The 18,048-nt window shown below is 41.1% G+C and overlaps 3 protein-coding genes across 6 annotated transcripts in view; 1 reads left to right on the forward strand and 2 right to left on the reverse strand.

Annotated features, from left to right (window-relative positions):
• The window catches only part of LOC133632932 (coxsackievirus and adenovirus receptor homolog), a 31,016-nt gene extending 24,736 nt beyond the window's left edge, over positions 1-6,280 (reverse strand). Inside the window, exon 1 of the mRNA XM_062025776.1 lies at positions 5,454-6,280. The gene's annotated coding sequence lies outside the window, so the exon portion shown is untranslated. The remainder of the gene's footprint in view (positions 1-5,453) is intronic.
• On the reverse strand, positions 1,877-7,157 carry LOC133632933 (coxsackievirus and adenovirus receptor homolog). The gene is made up of 2 exons (XM_062025777.1): positions 7,005-7,157; positions 1,877-3,572 (listed from the first exon to the last, which is right to left on the reverse strand). Exon 2 carries the CDS (start codon positions 3,548-3,550, stop codon positions 2,699-2,701), a length of 852 nt encoding a protein of 283 aa, XP_061881761.1. The 5' UTR covers positions 3,551-3,572; positions 7,005-7,157; the 3' UTR covers positions 1,877-2,698.
• On the forward strand, positions 6,492-12,901 carry LOC133632934 (uncharacterized). 4 transcript variants are annotated; one of them, XM_062025780.1, is made up of 15 exons: positions 6,492-6,589; positions 8,245-8,488; positions 8,630-8,688; positions 8,776-8,895; positions 9,021-9,127; positions 9,221-9,293; positions 9,662-9,748; positions 9,839-9,959; positions 10,053-10,187; positions 11,444-11,662; positions 11,766-11,960; positions 12,059-12,218; positions 12,344-12,450; positions 12,543-12,615; positions 12,715-12,901. In XM_062025780.1, exons 9-14 carry the CDS (start codon positions 10,161-10,163, stop codon positions 12,558-12,560), a joined length of 726 nt encoding a protein of 241 aa, XP_061881764.1. In that variant the 5' UTR covers positions 6,492-6,589; positions 8,245-8,488; positions 8,630-8,688; positions 8,776-8,895; positions 9,021-9,127; positions 9,221-9,293; positions 9,662-9,748; positions 9,839-9,959; positions 10,053-10,160; the 3' UTR covers positions 12,561-12,615; positions 12,715-12,901. The 4 variants fall into 4 exon arrangements, with proteins under 4 accessions (XP_061881764.1, XP_061881763.1, XP_061881762.1 ...); XM_062025779.1 differs by having other exon boundaries at positions 8,630-8,895; positions 9,839-10,187; XM_062025778.1 differs by lacking the exon at positions 6,492-6,589 and having other exon boundaries at positions 8,193-8,488; positions 8,630-8,895.
• The last annotated feature ends 5,147 nt before the right edge of the window (positions 12,902-18,048 follow it).

Here is an 18,048-nt window from a genome sequence, read left to right on the forward strand (position 1 = left end):
GTTACCGTTATGCCAAAAACGTGCTAAATGCAAAAGAAAAGGGTCCGTGTACCTTCCGTTCATTCTATTTCCATTTCTGAAATGCAAATCAAAAAATAAAGTCAGGGCCATTTTTCGATTTTTATTATATATGGCAGATTTTAAAACAAACAAACAGGGGTTGATTTTCATTAAAATATAGCCATAAAATTAATTGTTGTGCTGTTTTCCTTTTATCGATTTTTATTTTTCCAGTTAAACACAAAAATTAAAAAAAATTTTGCAAAAATGCATAGTTATCTGTGTGATGACAAATTGAACCGGAAGCAGTCGCCTTTCCTTTGCTTTTACCTTGAAGGTAGAAAAGCGCTATACAAGTATAACCCATTTATCATTTATTTATTTATCATTTTAGCATGTTTTTAGCACAACGCTAACATATTTGTTCAGCAGAAGTCCTAAAAAACAAGTTTCGGACCATTTTTTCTATTTTCATTTCTGAAACAAAAGTTGGACAACTATTTAATGACACTTTTTTTTATATTTTTATATATAGGACTCAATAGGACTCCTGCTGAACAAATATGTTAGCGTTGTCCTAAAAACATGCTAAACGCAAAGGAAAGGCTAAAATACTGCTTCCGGTTCAATTTGTCATCACACAGATAACCAACATTTTTTTTTGCATTTATCTGGAAAAATTCAAATCCATAAATGCAAAACTGCACAAAATCCAACTTTATGGCAATAATTTAATGAAAATCCACCCTTTTTTGGGTTTTAAAATCTGCCATATATAATAAAATTTAAAAAACGGATATAATTTTATTTTTTGATCTGCGTTTCAGAATTGGAAATAGAATGAACGGAAGGTACATGGACCGGAAAGCTAAAATACAGCTTCCGGTTCAATTTGTCATCACAAAGATGCATTTTGGACGAATTTTTTTTTTAGATTTTTGTATTTATCTGGAAAAATGTAAATCCATAAAAGGAAAACAGCACAAAATCCACTTTTATGGCTATATTTTAATGAAAATCAACCCCTTTTTGGGTCCGTTCTTAAAATGCAAATCAAAAAACTAAATTAGGGCCGTCATTTTTTTTATATATGGCAGATTTTAAAACAAACAAAAAGAGGTTGATTTTCATTAAAATATTGCCATAAAATTGGATTTTGTGCTGTTTTCCTTTTACAGATTTTCTTTCCCAGATAAACACAAAAATCTAATATACGTTCATCCAAATGGCAAAAATGCGTGTTTATCTGTGTGATAACAAATTGAACCGGAAGCAGTATTTTAGCTTTTCTTTTGCGTTTAGCATGTTTTTAGCATAACAGTAACATCTTTGTTCAGCAGGAATCCTACTGTCGTTTAAAAAAAAGTGTCATTAGTTGTTCAACTTTTGTTTCAGAAATAAAAATAGAAAAAATTGGAATTAGAATGAACGGAAGGTACACGGACCGGATTGTCTGTTTCTCCTCCTTCACACTAACTTTTATTTCCGATGGTTGGAGTGCAAATGTTGATCTAAGCAACACACACACACACACACACACACACACACACACACACACACACACACACACACACACACACACACACACACACACACACACACACACACACACACACACACACACACACACACACACTTTATTGTTCAGTTTTGTTTCTTGAGTAAAAAAAACGTGAACTATCACTCAAACTGCATAACCCTTTCACAAATATCACTTCAACCCACTGAAAACGCTCTCAACCTAAAGAATAACAATAAGATCAGAGCCTGCTTATTGTCTACTCGTACTCGTGTTAAAATACCACCGCAGTTTTATTTGAACAAAAACTGAATGTCATTAAAAACATGACAAAATTACATAAAGGTAATAAATGAATACGATATCAACAATTTATTGTTCAGTTTTGTTTCTTGAGTAAAAATAAAAACAGGAACAACTATCACTCAAACGGCATTAACCCTTTCACAAATATCACTTCAACCCACTAAAAACGCTCTCAACCTTAAGAATAACAAGAAGCTGAGAGACTGCTCATTATCTACTCATACTCGTGTTAAAATACCACTGCAGTTTTATTTTAACAAAAACTGAATGTCATTAAAAACATGAAAAAATTACGTAAGTAAAGGTTATAAATGAATACGTTATGCAAAATGTCACACAGTACTTGGTGGAGAAAATGCGTTTTCCAACTTCCTTGAGATTGTTACCAGCTCCTCTTTTGAAAATAGGCTCTGCTCCCTCACCTTTCTCTCAATCATCCTGTGAGTAATGGAGATTTTGACTGTTATTTTGTATGTGTTCCATTTATGAATTATTAAGCCAATAGCGATCTCTTCTCAAAAAGCTTCTTGTAGACCAAAGTAGTCTTGTGCAGGTCCACAATGGTCCTATGACAGCTCTTTTGTCTTGGTTGTTGCAGTGGAGAGGTTTCTTTCTGTGATTTTAATCAAAATAATTTATTTTCTCAAATGGACATCTTGGACCAATCGGTGTTCTTCATGTGTACATAACCTTTAAATGTGTCCTCAAATTAGGTCGCATGACAAATGTTACAGGGTGTCATCCTCCAAGAGCGCCTACCTCACCATAAACATGTATTTACCCTAGGGGTAAAAACCACAGTTGAGTGTCAGAAAAATGTTTGTCGGAAGGTTTTCTCAGTGGAAAACCACTTGGATGAGGTGTCGCCACTATTTATATGGTCACTTGCTCTTGATGATTAATTCTCCTCAAGTCCCAAACACTGACAACAATAACCACCAAAAGGATAACGATTGACGTTGCCGCTGCAGTGATAACTTTTATTTTGTTTCTTCTCACCATCACTGGGTCATTTAGACACGGTAGTAGGATCTCACAGAGTTGGGTCTCAACCAGATTTTCCACCGTACAGCGATAGCGTCCACAGTTGTCCTCGGAGAGCCTTTTTACAGTCAAGTTCCCTCCTATGGCGTCCCCACTGGCGTTAGGAGGCAACATCTGGTTTCCACTCATCTTTTTCCAGCTGTAATTCAGCGGGGGGGTGCCTTGTGAGGATTCGCATTGGAGCGTCACGTCATTGCCCCACACAGGATCGCCTTCCATGGCACAAACTGGTGTGCTCAGCTTCTCCATGACTTTCAGTCTCGCGATCTTGTTCCTAATTATGTTGGTACTAGAATGCAGATTCAGCTTGCACCCTAGGCTGCACTGGTAGATCCCCTCGTCTGACATACGCAGGTCACTAATCTCTATGGAAGCATCTCCATGGCCGGGTTCAGGAGTTGTGAAGTGAACCCTGCTGTAGTTTGGGTCAATATCAAGTTGGCCTCCATGATACATTAACATCTCTGTCTGCTTTTCTTCTGGAGACTGAAAATACCACCTAATTATAATTCTGTTTGAGATGTTATCGAAGTCATGTGTGAATTTGCAGGAAAGCGTGACGTTTGATTCTTTGACTGCGTAATAGTCCTCCTTGGTGGAGATGATTTCAAAAGCCCAAGATGGGTTTTTGGTGCAAAACGCCAGCCCAGCTGCAAAATACCACAGCACAGACATCATCATTGGACTGTTGGACAGGAGCCTGCTGTAAAATGAAACAGAAATGACATTGTTCAGTTCAGTTCAGTTCATTTCAAACATGCATACGATACAATGTAATGCATCACACAATTCCAGTTGTTTCATCACAGCACGTACGAAAAGGAGTAGAAAGAAGCAGAGTTTATTTAATCCTACTGCTTTTCATATCCGGCAATTTTATCCAATTTCCTCGTTCTCTGTTACAAAACAGCGAACAAATAAATAATATACCATAGTGAGCAAACAAATATTAAATACATAAATAATCTTTGTCTCAATAAAAAAAAAGGAAAAAAAAGGTTCAAGATGTTTATTATAATTCTTGTTCTGTGTGTACTTTGTGAACACTTGTAGTTTGAACAGTCTCTTAAACTGAATCACATTGGTGCTTTGTTTGATTTCTTTGGTTAATCCGTTCCATAATTTATTCCACATATTGATATGGTAAAGGTTTTAAGTGTTGTACAAGCATACACATGTTTTAAATTACATTTTCCTCTAAGGTTATATTTCTCCTCTTTTGTTGAGAATAATTGTTGTACATTCTTGGGGAGCAGGTTATAGTTTGCTTTGTACATAATTTTAGCTGTTTGCAAATGCACCAAATCGTTGAATTTCAATAATTGTGATTTAATAAATAAAGGGTTTGTATGTTCTCTATATCCAACATTATGTATTATTTTGATTGATCTTTTTCGTAACACAGTTTGTGAATGAAGCGCACATTTTTAGTTTCCCCATATTTCTGCACAATAACTCAGATATGGTAACACTAGTGAGCAGTAAATATGAAGTGATTTTGTTTTGCTTTATTCATTATTGATGTGTTTCTTGCTACTTTATGTTGTATATTTTTTACATGAGATTTACAATTCATTTTATCATCTATTAATACACCCAAAAATGTGTTTTCTTTTACCCTTTTGTCTTTTATTCCACCAGCTCCAGGTTACTTGCTTGTTATCAAAAACATCAAAAGACTGCACATTTACGACATCATAATACAAGCACATAAAAGACACATCTTACCCAATGTTTCTGAAGTCAACAATAACAATATTAATATATTATATTCATTGACACTCGCCGCTAAGTTATTACTTTATGGAATAATTATGAAGTATACATTTGTAGACCAGAATTTACATTTAGTCTCAATGCGCTTGCTCTTTTTATTTATATCTCTTTTTATACCTAATGCTATTCATATTTTTTCCAACACGTTTCTTCCTTTCACAGAGAACGTGAACTTAATGTTATGGTGTGAATGAATTATCAATAAAATACATGGAAGGAGTAGGATTAATTAAGGTTTGCTTCTTCCCACTCCATTTCAGAGTTAAGCAAATATGACCAAGTGACGTTCCTTATTGTAAACTGTTAAACATGTCTGAAACAGATGAATCCTGACTATAACCAAGTATGATCAGAATTCTGTCTATAAGACACCACGAACACTAGGGTAGCAAGTCACTCTTTGATACATTCTGTACATTAAAGGCCTACTGAAAGCCACTACTACCGACCACGCAGTCTGATAGTTTATATATCAATGATGAAATCTTAACATTGCAACACATGCCAATACGGCCGGGTTAACTTATAAAGTGCAATTTTAAAATTCCCGCCACACTTCCGGTTGAAAAAGCCTTCGGAGGATGACGTATGCGCGTGACGTAGCCCGGGGAACAGAGGTATGCCTTCCCCATTGAATACAATACAAAAAAGCTCTGTTTTCATTTCATAATTCCACAGTATTCTGGACATCTGTGTTGGTGAATCTTTTGCAATTTGTTTAATGAACAATGGAGGCTGCAAAGAACAACGTTGTAGGTGGGATCGGTGTATAGCGGCTGGCTGTAGCAACACAACAAGGATTACTCACTTGGATAGCAGACGCGCTAGCCGATGCTAACTGGCCACCGCACGAATGATCGGGTGAAGTCCTTCGTCGCGCCGTCGATCGCTGGAACGCAGGTGCGCACGGGTGTTGATGAGCTGGGCAGATGAGGGCTGGCTGGCGTAGGTGGAGCGCTAATGTTTTTATCATAGCTCTGTGAGTTCCGGTTGCTAAGTTGCTAAGTCAGCCTTAGCGTCGTTAGCAACAGCATTGTTAAGCTTTGCCGGGCTGAGATCTATTAACCGTGTAGTTACATGTACATGGTTTAATAGTATTGTTGATCTTCTGTCTATCCTTCCAGTCATGGATTTATTTATTTGGTTTCTATCTGCATTTGAGAAAGATGCTATCACGTTAGCTCATGCTAATGAGCTTCGTCGATGTATTGTCGTGGAGATAAAAGTCACTGTGAATGTCCATTTCGGGTTCTCGACTCTCATTTTCAAGAGGATATAGTATCCGAGGTGGTTTAAAATACAAATCCGTGATCCACAATAGAAAAAGGAGAGAGTGTGGAATCCAATGAGCCAGCTTGTACCTAAGTTACGGTCAGAGCGAAAAAAAGTATGTATTTCACTGCATTCTAGTCCGTCACTCTAACGTTCCTCGTCCACGAATCTTTCATCCTCGCTCAAATTAATGGGGTAATGGTCCGAATAGCTCTAGCTGCGTTGAAAACAATAGGAAAATATGAGGGAGTGAACAACTGACAACGTCATCACGCTACTTCCGGTAGGGGCAAGTTTTTTTTTATCAGAGACCAAAAGTTGCGAACTTTATCGTTGTTCTATACTAAATCCTTTCAGCAAAAATATGGCAATATCGCAAAATGATCAAGTATGACACATAGAATGGATCTGCTATCCCCGTTTAAATAAAAACATTTTATTTCAGTAGGCCTTTAAAGATGCTCACAGAAATCTAATGTAGGTCAATATATTAAAGATTAAAGATTAAAGTACCAATGATTGTCACACACACACTAGATGTGGTGAAATTTGTCCTCTGCATTTGAACCATCCCCTTGGGGAGCAGTGGGCAGCAGCGGCGCCGCGCCAGGGAATCATTTTGGTGATTTAACCCCCAACTCCAACCCTTGATGCTGAGTGCCAAGCAGGGAGGTAATGGGTCCCATTTTTATAGTCTTTGGTATGACTCGGCTGGGATTTGAACTCCAACCTACCGATCTCAGGGCGGACACTCTATGAGGATATCTGTCAGAACATCCAAATCTTAACTTAGTGTCTGTTAAGTTTTATCACTGTGCTCTCATGTTAGCACTACTAACTAGCAGTCCTGATATGTGTCTTATAACTACGCTTGAGTCAGCTGATATGAGGATTTATTTTCATACGAGACCAACGGGCGGCCGCAATGTACTGTATAGGCTACCTCTGCTAACACTAACAGTGCTCCTTGGAGATTGAGCCTTGATTTACAACTTGTAAAAGCTGAGAGCATGTCATTTAATCACAATCCCTCCAAAAAACCTTTGCAAACCTGGAGGAAGTGAAAAAAATATATATATCTACTTACCAGCACAAGAAGACTCAGTTGGATTCCTTGACATGGGCAGCAGCAAACCCATTCAGTGTCAATAACACATCCCACAAGGGAAACACGATGCATATGTCATAATTTTACGTTTGAAGTTTAAACGTACCCTTTACATATAAAAAGATGATACATAAGAGATGCATAGGTCATAATATTACGTTTCAAGCTTTAAAGTTACCCTTTTGACAAAACATTATGTACAAAGTGATGACTATATGATAATACTGAACATACAAGACAACTTGTCTTTTATTAGTAAGTAAGCAAACAAAGGCTCCAAATTTAGCTGCTGACGTATGCAGTAACATATTGTGTCATTTATCATTCTATTATTTTGTCAACATTATTAAGGACAAGTGGTAGAAAATGAATTATTAATCTACTTGTTCATTTACAGTTAATATCTGCTTACTTTCTCTTTTAACATGTTCTATCTACACTTCTGTTAAAATGTAATAATCACTTATTCTTCTGTTGTTTGATGCTCTACATTAGTTTTGGGTGATACCACAAATTTGGGTATCAATCCGATACCAAGTAGTTACAGGATCATACATTGGTCATATTCAAAGTCCTCATGTGTCCAGGGACATATTTCCTGAGTTTATAAACATAATGTAAATAAAAAAAAACGTAAGAAGATGTTTTGATGCCAAAAAATATCGACGTAATCATAGTAATATCGACTGTACTTGGTATTATTACAGTGGATGTTAGGTGTAGATCCACCAATGGCATTTGTTTACATTTGGGGAATGCAGATGGGTACTTTTCGGAGGCGGTATAGTACCGAATGTGATTCATTAGTATCGCGGTATTATTATAATACCACCGGTGTACCGTACAACCCTAGTTTGAACCCAGGTAACACCTAACGTTAACGTAACGTTCCCTTATGGTTCTCTTTTGGTTTTGCAAGATGAGAACGTTCTAAGAACGTTCTAAGAACGTTCTTATCTTAGAACATGTAAAAAAATAAAGTTTTTGATACGTTCTAAGAACGTTCTAAGAACGGTCTTAGAACATATTAAAAAATATGTTTGTTTTTTTTAATATGTTCTAAGAACGTTATTAGAACGTTCTTAGAACGTTCTCATCTATATACCAAATATAATTTGCCTGCAATGGAAACAGCAACTGTTAGGCTTTTATAAGTGTTTTTTCGCAAATTTACTTTTTATACAGTATGTTGTAACGTTTCCCTAACTTTCTGCGAAAGTGTTGTGTTTTGTGAACAATCTGACGCCGGCTGAGTCAAGGCTGCACGCACAGTAGGTGACGGTAATGCACACACAAGGTTGCTTGCCAACCGCCATGAAAATCAGAAGAAGATGAAGAAGAAGGAGAAGAAGGCTGCACGCATGCACAATTGAAGCTGCTCCGTGAGACAAAGAAGGACGAAGGCTAACTACTTCCAGAATCCCGATTTTAAAGCCATTTGGTGCGCCATCCATTTATCACAAGTAAGTATAGAAAGAGTGAAATACGAAGCACGTTTTTGTATAACAATTTCCAACCTACATGATTAATTTCAGACCATTTTACGGTTTTAGCGTTGTGTATAAATGCACGCCGGCGCTAACTAGCATACATTTCTCGTGCAGGTTGGCTGTTATAAAGTTTCCAAACTGACCAAAGACCAACGAATGACTTCTGAAGAAGGGTGGATTTATTTGTAGTTTAGTTAAACAATAATTTGCCCCGTCAGTGATATGGTTTGAATGCTGCCTGAACGTTCCGAATTTGGCAGACACGGTGAGGACAATGCTGAGGAAAATTGCCACAAACAAAGTCCTGGAGCAGCTTGGCCTCCGTGGAAAGTCAGGAAAAGTGGTGTTTGAGGACTTGCCCCTTTACAGAATAATAAATAGTAAGTGTTAATAATAGGTTTGCATCTTTGAACATATGTTGCATGTATGCTCACAAGGTCGATCTAGCTGTTATTATTACAGTATTTATTCTAAAGGGAATTCTAAATTGTGCTGGTGATTGCAGAGGCATGCAGGGGTGTTTACAAGCAGATGACCACAGCTGAAGTGGATTGTGAGCTTGGAGAGGTCCTGAAACTGGCCACTTTTCGAAAGGGAGGTTCAAAATTTGAGGTACGGAGAAGATAAGATATCCCAATTTTGAATTCCCATTTTATTGAAGTTCCACTGCATGTCTTTTGAATTTGCAATTATAACTACTTGCAGGAGAAGAGGAGGAATTAAGAGGGAGGACAAAAAAGGAAAAAGAAACAAGCAAAAGAACAGAGTGAGATGAGAGGTAAATGATAAAGTAATTATGCCAATGTTTTAATGTTATAGTTCCGTGTGTGCGATAATAGGGCAACCCATTTTCCTTGGGGTTTTTTTTATAGAATAAACACAATATGAAGAAGTTTCAACAGAGGGCTTATAAGCGTAGATGGGATGCCACAACTAGGCATTTGAAGAAGCAATGCCGACAGTCAACTTTAGAATTAGAGAGTGATGATAGCGAGCAAGAGAATGACACAACATCAACTCCAGAAACAGTGACAAAGTACATGGATGCTGTGTGCAGACTAAGAATAACTGACTAACTGTATCAGGATTCATAAATAACTCTTTGATGCAGTATTGAAATAGTAATATTATCTGATTGTTTTCCAGATGGCTCCTTCTTTTGTGGTCGTTGAGTTCCTTGGTGAACATTCAGTCGCTGTTGTCCCAACCAAATGGACAGAAGATGATGGAAAGGTTATTACTTTTTCTGAAAAGTACTGTGCATAGGCATAATATTGTAGCTTATTATTATTATGTCATTCATCATGATTATTTCATCTTCAGAATACCTTCTGCTATTGGCCAAGGCCAAATCCTACCCACTCCAGAATCCGGAAAGCTGAGATTCCTGACAAACAATTCTGGGAGAGGCTGCCAATTCGGGTTTTCAGGAAAACATTGACTGGTAAGGGAATATTGTCTAAGTCATATCATGTATATTTTAAACAACATAAGTTAAATTCATCTTGAGTCATCGGCATACTTTGAAATTTTGCAGAAGACTTTGACAAGGCCCTTCAATACGAAAAACAAGCTAAAATGTTTTCGAGCCCAGAAGAAGTGTTAACCAAACGGAGCCACATCACCCCTGAACGCTACAGAAACGATGAGGAAGATGTGTTTGATGCTGACGGTATAGTCACTTTTCAAAGACTGTTTACTTACAATACTCAAATACTACTTAGTGGTGCATACATTTTTTTGTCTTCGTTGGTTTAGATCAGGGGTCGGCAACCTTTACCACTCAAAGAGCCATTTTGGCAAGTTTCACAAATTAAAGAAAGTAATGGGAGCTACAAAAAAAAATTTAAAATTTAAAATGAAAAACACTGCATACAAAGCTTAAATGCTTTGTGCTATGTTAACCAGGGGTCTCCGACACATGCACCGGCACGCACTTTAATGTGGAAATTTGATGTTGGTGTAGCCCGCGAGTTTTGAATGAATGGCGCTTGATAGCGTCATACTTGCCAACCTTCTCATTTTTCCCGGGAGACTCCCGAATATCAGAGCGTGATGACACTGCATTTGGCACCCTCTACAGCCTGCCCTAACAGTGTACCTGATCGACCACACGTAGAATGCAATTTCAGCTTGCTCACGTAAGTGACAGCAAGGCGTACTAACTCAGCAGCCACACATCTTACACTGACGGTACCAATACCCAGAATCCCATGCCGCCCTAACTCTTCCGCTCAACCAACGCACGGAGAGGGGGGGGGGGGGGGGGTTGATGTGTGGGGGGATTTGGTGGTAGCGGGGGTGTATAATGTAGACCGGAAGAGTTAGGGCTGCATGGGATTCTGGGTAATGGTTGTGTTGTGTTTATGTTGTGTTACGGTGGGATGTTCTCCAGAAATGTGTTTTTCATTCTTTTTTGGTGTGGGTTCACAGTGTGGCGCATATTTGTAACGTAACAATGTTAAAGTTGTTTGATACGGCTACCGTCAGTGTAAGCTGTGTGGCTGATGAGTAAGTATGCTTTGCTGTCTCCTGTGTGTGCAAGTAATAACAACATGCAACATGTGGCTGGACCGGCACGCTGTATGTAAATGTTATAGAGGACAATTACTGCAGTGCAATTAGGGCACGCCCTTTATTTAGTAATTAGAGTGTAAATAGGATTATTTTTTCCCTGGGAGTAATCTATGAAAGACACTGAGATCCATAAATCTCCTGGGAAAATCGGGGGGGTCGGCATGTATGTAGCTGAGCCGCATCAGAGTGGTCAAGGAGCCGCATGCGGCTCCGGAGCCGCGGGTTGCCGACCCCTGGTTTAGATGAAGAGGAAATTCGGCCAAAAAAGAAGTGCAGAAAAGAGAAAACACAGATCTTCGTCCAGGCACCCCCACTGCCAGAGCTCCCAACCTTTAACTTTCCAATCTCCAGCGAGTTCCTGACCACTTCAGCCAATACCAGACCACTCCAAGGCATCCAGGCCGACCTCACAGCCCAGCGAGAAGCAGCACTTCCAGGCTCAGTCCAGACAGGAATGCATCCAGCTCAAGCCAGTACCAGACCGCTCAAGCCAGTACCAGACCACTCCAGCCAGTACGAATCAGTACCAGACCGCTCCAAGAAGCAGCAGGAATGCCCTTGACAGTGAACGTTAGTTGGCTATTTAACTGTTGATAGGTGGTGTTAAACAGGCTGTTACAACGGGCAGTAATACGAATTACCTCTGACTTTTGTTGTCTTTGCCGTTTTCCAGTTGAACATGAAAGTTCAAAATATACTTGAGAACCAGGGAGAAATTATGCGCATGCTGAGAGGGCTGGCAGCACAGTCTGTGGGGCCAGAATCTGTGGATGTTCAAGATCTCATTGATCAGCCTTTCGAGACTCTTGAGCAGCTGAAGGCCTTCTGTGAACGGCTCGACACTGATCTTCTGCTCAGAAAGCAGCTGGTAATTAGTTTTAATTCCCCACTGCAAAAATATCTTGCTCAGTTATCAAAAAACAATTTCTAATCAAGTACAATATTGTTGTTTATTTATTTGTATAGGTGAAAGCTCTTGCTGCTCTAGGTGGGCAGAATTTGGCAGACACAGTGAGGACAATGCTGAGGAAAATTGCCACAAACAAAGTCCTGGAGCAGCTTGGCCTCCGTGGAAAGTCAGGAAAAGTGGCGTTTGAGGACTTGCCCCTTTACAGAATAATAAATAGTAAGTGTTAATAATAGGTTTGCATCTTTGAGCATATGTTGCATGTATGCTCACAAGGTCGATCTAGCTGTTATTATTACAGTATTTATTCTAAAGGGAATTCTAAATTGTACTGGTGATTGCAGAGGCATGCAGGGGTGTTTACAAGCAGATGACCACAGCTGAAGTGGATTGTGAGCTTGGAGAGGTCCTGAAACTGGCCACTTTTCGAAAGGGAGGTTCAAAATTTGAGGTACGGAGAAGAGAAGATATCCCAATTTTGAATTCCATTTTATTGAAGTTCCACTGCATGTCTTTTGAATTTGCAATTATAACTACTTGCAGGAGAAGAGGAGGAATTAAGAGGGAGGACAAAAAAGGAAAAAGAAACAAGCAAAAGAACAGAGTGAGATGAGAGGTAAATGCTAAAGTAATTATGCCAATTTTTTAATTCAATTCAATTAATCTACATTCAAGTGCTGTCTTTGTTGTATTTGTGATAATTATTTACTTCCAGGATTTGGGTTTCCCTGCTTGGGCTGCTGCCCCCGAGACCCGACCTCGGATAAGCGGAAGAAGATGGATGGATGGATTTACTTCCAGGAAGAGAACCAAGAAGGGGCAGGATACACTGACGCGCACGACCAAGACCACTGCATTCCATTCCATTTATAAATGATAAATGGGTTATATGTCAAAGCGCTTTGAGTACCTTGAAGGTAGAAAAGCGCTATACAAGTACGTATATACTTGTATAGCGCTTTTCTACCTTCAAGGTACTCAAAGCGCAATTGACAGTATTTCCACATTCACCCATTCACACACACATTCACACACTGATGGAGGGAGCTGCCATGCAAGGCGCTACCAGCAGCCATCAGGAGCAAGGGTGAAGTGTCTTGCCCAAGGACACAACAGACGTGCCTAGGATAGAAGGAGGTGGGGATTGAACCCCAGTAACCAGCAACCCTCCGATTGATGGCACGGCCACTCTACCAACTTCGCCACGCCGTCCCCATTTTTGTATTATATAGATAGATAGATAGTACTTTATTGAGTCCTTCGGGAGAGTTCCCTCAGGAAAATTTAAATTCCAGCAGCAGTGTACAAAATTGAAAAAGTAAATAATGGGGGTATAAATGGAGACAAAATAGAAAAATATTACAATAGAATAAAAATAAAAAGCAACGATGAGAATAAAAATATAACAGTAAAATAAGAATATAACAAGAGAAACTAGGCAGTAGTGACCCTGTTATGAAAAAGTATTTCACTGTTATTGTTATATCACTAATAAAGAATTATTTCTGTTGAAATCACTATCACAAATAATTAATTCTGTTGAAATTTCTGTTTGAGTGTTATTCCTGACAATATAGCATAAAAACAGATGTAAATAGCATGTTCCTAAACAGTTCCCTAAACGTTCTAGCCAAACGCTCTTGGCTAACGTTCTGCTAACCAAGCAAGAACTCCACAACCAAACGTTCTTTGAACGTTATAAACGAACGTTCCCAGAACAATGCCACAACGTTCTCCTAACGTTCACATAACGTTCCCTTGTTACCTGGGAATATGTCGGGAAAGGTGAAGTTCTTTTTATGTTTATACCAGTAATTAAAAAGCAAAATTCCACCGTTAAGAAATAGATACCAACAGCCGGAATTAATTTAATACAACAGCTAACAGTCAATCAACAGATTAAAAAGAAACATATATAATTGTAAACATGTGCAATAAAGATTAGAAAGGCTTTCCGAGCACGTCGATCCCTTAGGCTTGACTTTACGGGCCTGCAGATCCTCGCACCAGTACCCACTGTTAGTGCATTGCAAGCCTTGAGCCGATGTTGCCATTCGGCGCGTTCTCATTCTGGCCACCTGCCGTCCGTCTGCCGTGCGTCCTCACTCCAGTCCTTTTCCTCTTTCTACAGTAGGTTTGCAAAACACATTCCATTTTCTTTGCACGTCACTCTCGCTTGTGGCCGGCCTGTTCCTCCTGCGGTCCACTTCTCACTCTCAGTCGATGGCGCTCTCCTCAGATCTCTGCTGCGGGCGGAGGAGTAGCCGCGGTCTCTGCTCAGACCCAACGGCCCTCAGACCTGCGGTCCCTCTCCTGCCAGCAGCCATGCTTCCTTTCTCTCCTTGTTGCCCCAACCACGAGGCTTCTTTCTGCTATTTAAGCAGCAACTCCCAGCCCTCTGCTCTAAACACATCGCTTGATCTGTTAATTATCCCAACTGTCTCAGAGGTAGTGTTACGCTCTTGGAGCAAAATGGACAAAAGCAAAACGGGGAGTTTTCCGTATAAACAAAGTTTTTATAATAAGCACAAGAAACTAAAAAACTAAACAGTGCCAAGAAAAAACAGGTAGACAAAGTAGCAAACAAAAATACAAGCTAAGAGAAAGCAACATCAGGTCAGTGCAATCAGCTAGAATAATGCGATAGTGATTGTGAACAGGTGTGCCCCGTGCTCAAACCTTCCTTCCCGCATCCAAACACTAGAGGGAGATAAAGAGCATAGCCAGGAAAAGCAGACAGAAAGCACTGGAATGTTAACAGTACCCCCCCTTAATGGCCTACTGTAATGACATTTTTTTATTTAAACGGGGATAGCAGATCCATTCTATGTGTCATACTTGATCATTTCGCGATATTGCCATATTTTTGCTGAAAGGATTTAGTAGAGAACATCGACGATAAAGTTTGCAACTTTTGGTCGCTGATAAAAAAAGCCTTGCCTGTACTGGAAGTAGCGTGACGTCGCAGGTTGAAAGGCTCCTCACATTTCCCCATTGTTTACACCAGCAGCGAGAGCGATTCGGACAGAGAAAGCGACGATTTCCCCATTAATTTGAGCCAGGATGAAAGATTTGTGGATGAGGTACGTGAGAGTGAAGGATTAGAGTGCAGTGCAGGACGTATCTTTTTTCGCTCTGACCGTAACTTAGGTACAAGGACTCATTGGATTCCACACTCTCTCCTTTTTCTATTGTGGATCACGGATTTGTATTTTAAACCACCTCAGATACTATATCCTCTTGAAAATGAGAGTCGAGAACGCAAAATGAACATTCACAGTGACTTTTATCTCCACGACAATACATCGGCGAAACACTTTAGCTACAGAGCTAACGTGATTGCATCGGGCTAAACTGCATTTAGAAACAAAAGAAATAAGCCCCTGACTGGAAGGATAGACAGAAAATCAACAATACTATTAAACCATGGACCTGTAAATACACGGTTAATGCTTTCCAGCCTGGCGAAGCTTAACAATGCTGTTGCTAACGACGCCATTGAAGCTAACTTAGCAACGGGACCTCACAGAGCTATGCTAAAAACATTAGCTATCCACCTACGCCAGCCAGCCCTCATCTGCTCATCAACACCCGTGCTCACCTGCGTTCCAGCGATCGACGGAGCGACGAAGGACTTCACCCGATCATCCGTGCGGTCAGCGGCTAGCGTCGGATACCGCGTCTACTGTCCAAGTCAAAGTCCTCCTGGTTGTGTTACTGTAGTCAGCCGCTAATACACCGATCCCCCCTACAACTTTCTTCTTTGCAGTCTTCATTGTTCATTAAACAAATTGCAAAAGATTCACCAACACAGATGTCCAGAATACTGTGGAATTTTGAGATGAAAACATAGCTTTTTGTATTGGATTCAATGGTGTCCGAATACTTCCGTTTCAACGATTGACGTCACGCGCATACGTCATCATACATAGACGTTTTCAACCGGAAGTTTAGCGGGAAATTTAAAATTGCACTTTATAAGTTAACCCGGCCGTATTGGCATGTGTTGCAATGTTAAGATTTCATCATTGATATATAAACTATCAGACTGCTTGGTCGGTAGTAGTGGGTTTCAGTAGGCCTTTAACGGACACCACCTGGCGGCTTACTTGGCTTTTCTGGAAAACGATGGTAAAACTGTATAAATAGATTAGGATCGAGAATGAGACACGGAGAACTTTTTGATGGATCCTTGGGGGCATATCCTTCCCAGTCCACCAGGAATTGAAACCCCCCTGCCCCTTCTTTTCATGTCCAAAATGGCCTTTAACGTAAATGCGGTATGGCCATCGACTAGCCTGGTAGCCACAGGCTTGAGGAGAGGGATGTGGAATACAGGGTGTATTCTGATGGCATCTGGGAGGCGCAGCTCGAGAGATGTAGGATAGATTATGCGCTCTACTACATACAGGCATGGGCGAATTAATCTGGGTTGGAGTTTGCGTGAATCTGTGTGTAGTGGTAAGTTCTCTGTAGACAACCCAAGCCTTTCTCCTGGCCTGTAATTGGGTGCAGAAACTCTGTGACAATTAGCCAGTGTCATGACGTGGCCTTCGGGGGTTTGTTTTCCCGAGATGCAAGAGAAACTGGACCGGACGTGGCGTGAAGGTACATACATAATTTATTTTAATACTAACAAAAAGAATAAACTAAAGGCGCGCACAAGGCGGAGGTACAAACTTGGCTATGAAACAAAAAACTAACACAAAGGCAAAACTATGGACATGAAATAAACAACACTTACTGTGGCACGAATACACAAAACTCACGTGGCAAGAAACGAGCAGCATGAACTATGGCAGCATAACATTGGCATGAGCAGAGTGAACAGAAGTAATGTCGCCAGGCCGACTGCCTGGCAACCACAAGCTTAAATAATATTGTCTTGATTACAACAGGTGCGTGTGTCCAAATGAGTCCGGTGCGTGAGTCCAAATGTGAAACAGGTGAAACTAATGGTTGCTATGGTGACAAAACAATGGAGTGAAAACAGGAACCAAAAAGAGTCCAAAAACAAAACCGGACATAACTTAAACAAAACATGATCACAGACATGACAGAGACCCCCTTTAAGGACAGATCCCAGATGTCAAAAAAAAAAACAATGATCAAGAGTCATGGGAGGGCGGGAGGGGTTGACTTGGCGGTGGGTCGCCAGACCACGTGTCCCCGAATCCACCGGGGCAGAATCAGGTGGCGGCGACGCGTAGACCGCCGCTGAACCTGACGAGGTGGGCGACCCGAGAACGGCCACGTCCATGGCCGACGAGGAGGTCGGCATACCTGGCGTGGCGGACGCCCAGGGAATGGCCACATCCGTGGCTGACGAGGAGGTGGGCGCGTCCTCGTCGTGGCAGGCGTGGATGCGCGTGTCCTCGTCGTGGCAGGCATGGAGTCAGACGACGAGTCAGGCATGGAAGCGGTAGCAGACGAGTCTGGCGTGGGTTCGGCAGCAGATGAGTCTGGCGTGGGTTCGGCAGCAGACGAAGCAGGCGCGGGTGCAGCAGACGAAGCAGGCGTGGGTGCAGCAGCAGACAAAGCTTGGCTTGGGTCTTGGCGTGGTGGGTTTTGGCGTGGTGGGTCCTGGCTTGGTGAGTCCTGGCTTGAGTCCTGGCTTGAGTCTTGGCGTCGTGGTGCAGGTAGTGGCACCTGTCGTGGTGCAGGGACTGGTACTTGGCATGGTGCAGGGACTGGTACCTGACGTGGTGCAGGGACTGGTACCTGGCGTGGTGCAGGGACTGGTACTTGGCGTGGTGCAGGGCCTGCTATTTGGAGTGGTGCAGGGACTAGTACTTGGCATGGTGCAGGGACTGGTATTTGGCGTGGTGCAGGTGCGTGGTGCAGGTACTGTAGCTTGCCGTGGTGCAGAAACTGGAACCCGCCGTGGAGCTTGGCATTTTGCTAGCTTTGGAGCAGGTGCTAGCCTTGGCATTTCGCGTGGAGCTAGCCATGGGGCAGCTACTGGTGCTAGCCGTGGTGTTAGCCTTGTCTTTGGTGGGGGTGGCCTAGCTGGGGGTTGCGGCTTGGCACGCCGAAAGACAGGTGGTGG

The sequence above is a fragment of the Entelurus aequoreus genome, linkage group LG17, assembly GCF_033978785.1.
Source record: "Entelurus aequoreus isolate RoL-2023_Sb linkage group LG17, RoL_Eaeq_v1.1, whole genome shotgun sequence".
Lineage (NCBI taxonomy): Eukaryota > Metazoa > Chordata > Actinopteri > Syngnathiformes > Syngnathidae > Entelurus > Entelurus aequoreus.

What these genes read in the sequence shown, in the direction of transcription:
- LOC133632933 (XM_062025777.1), bottom strand. Translation starts at nt 3,550, where the DNA reads ATGATGATGTCTGTGCTGTGGTATTTTGCAGCTGGGCTGGCGTTTTGC.
- LOC133632934 (XM_062025779.1), top strand. Translation starts at nt 10,161, where the DNA reads ATGAGGAAGATGTGTTTGATGCTGACG. An exon ending in AGATGTGTTTGATGCTGACG is followed by an intron (nt 10,188 to 11,443) that starts GTATAGTCACTT and finishes TCCAATCTCCAG; the next exon opens with CGAGTTCCTGACCACTTCAG. An exon ending in TTCTGCTCAGAAAGCAGCTG is followed by an intron (nt 11,961 to 12,058) that starts GTAATTAGTTTT and finishes TTATTTGTATAG; the next exon opens with GTGAAAGCTCTTGCTGCTCT.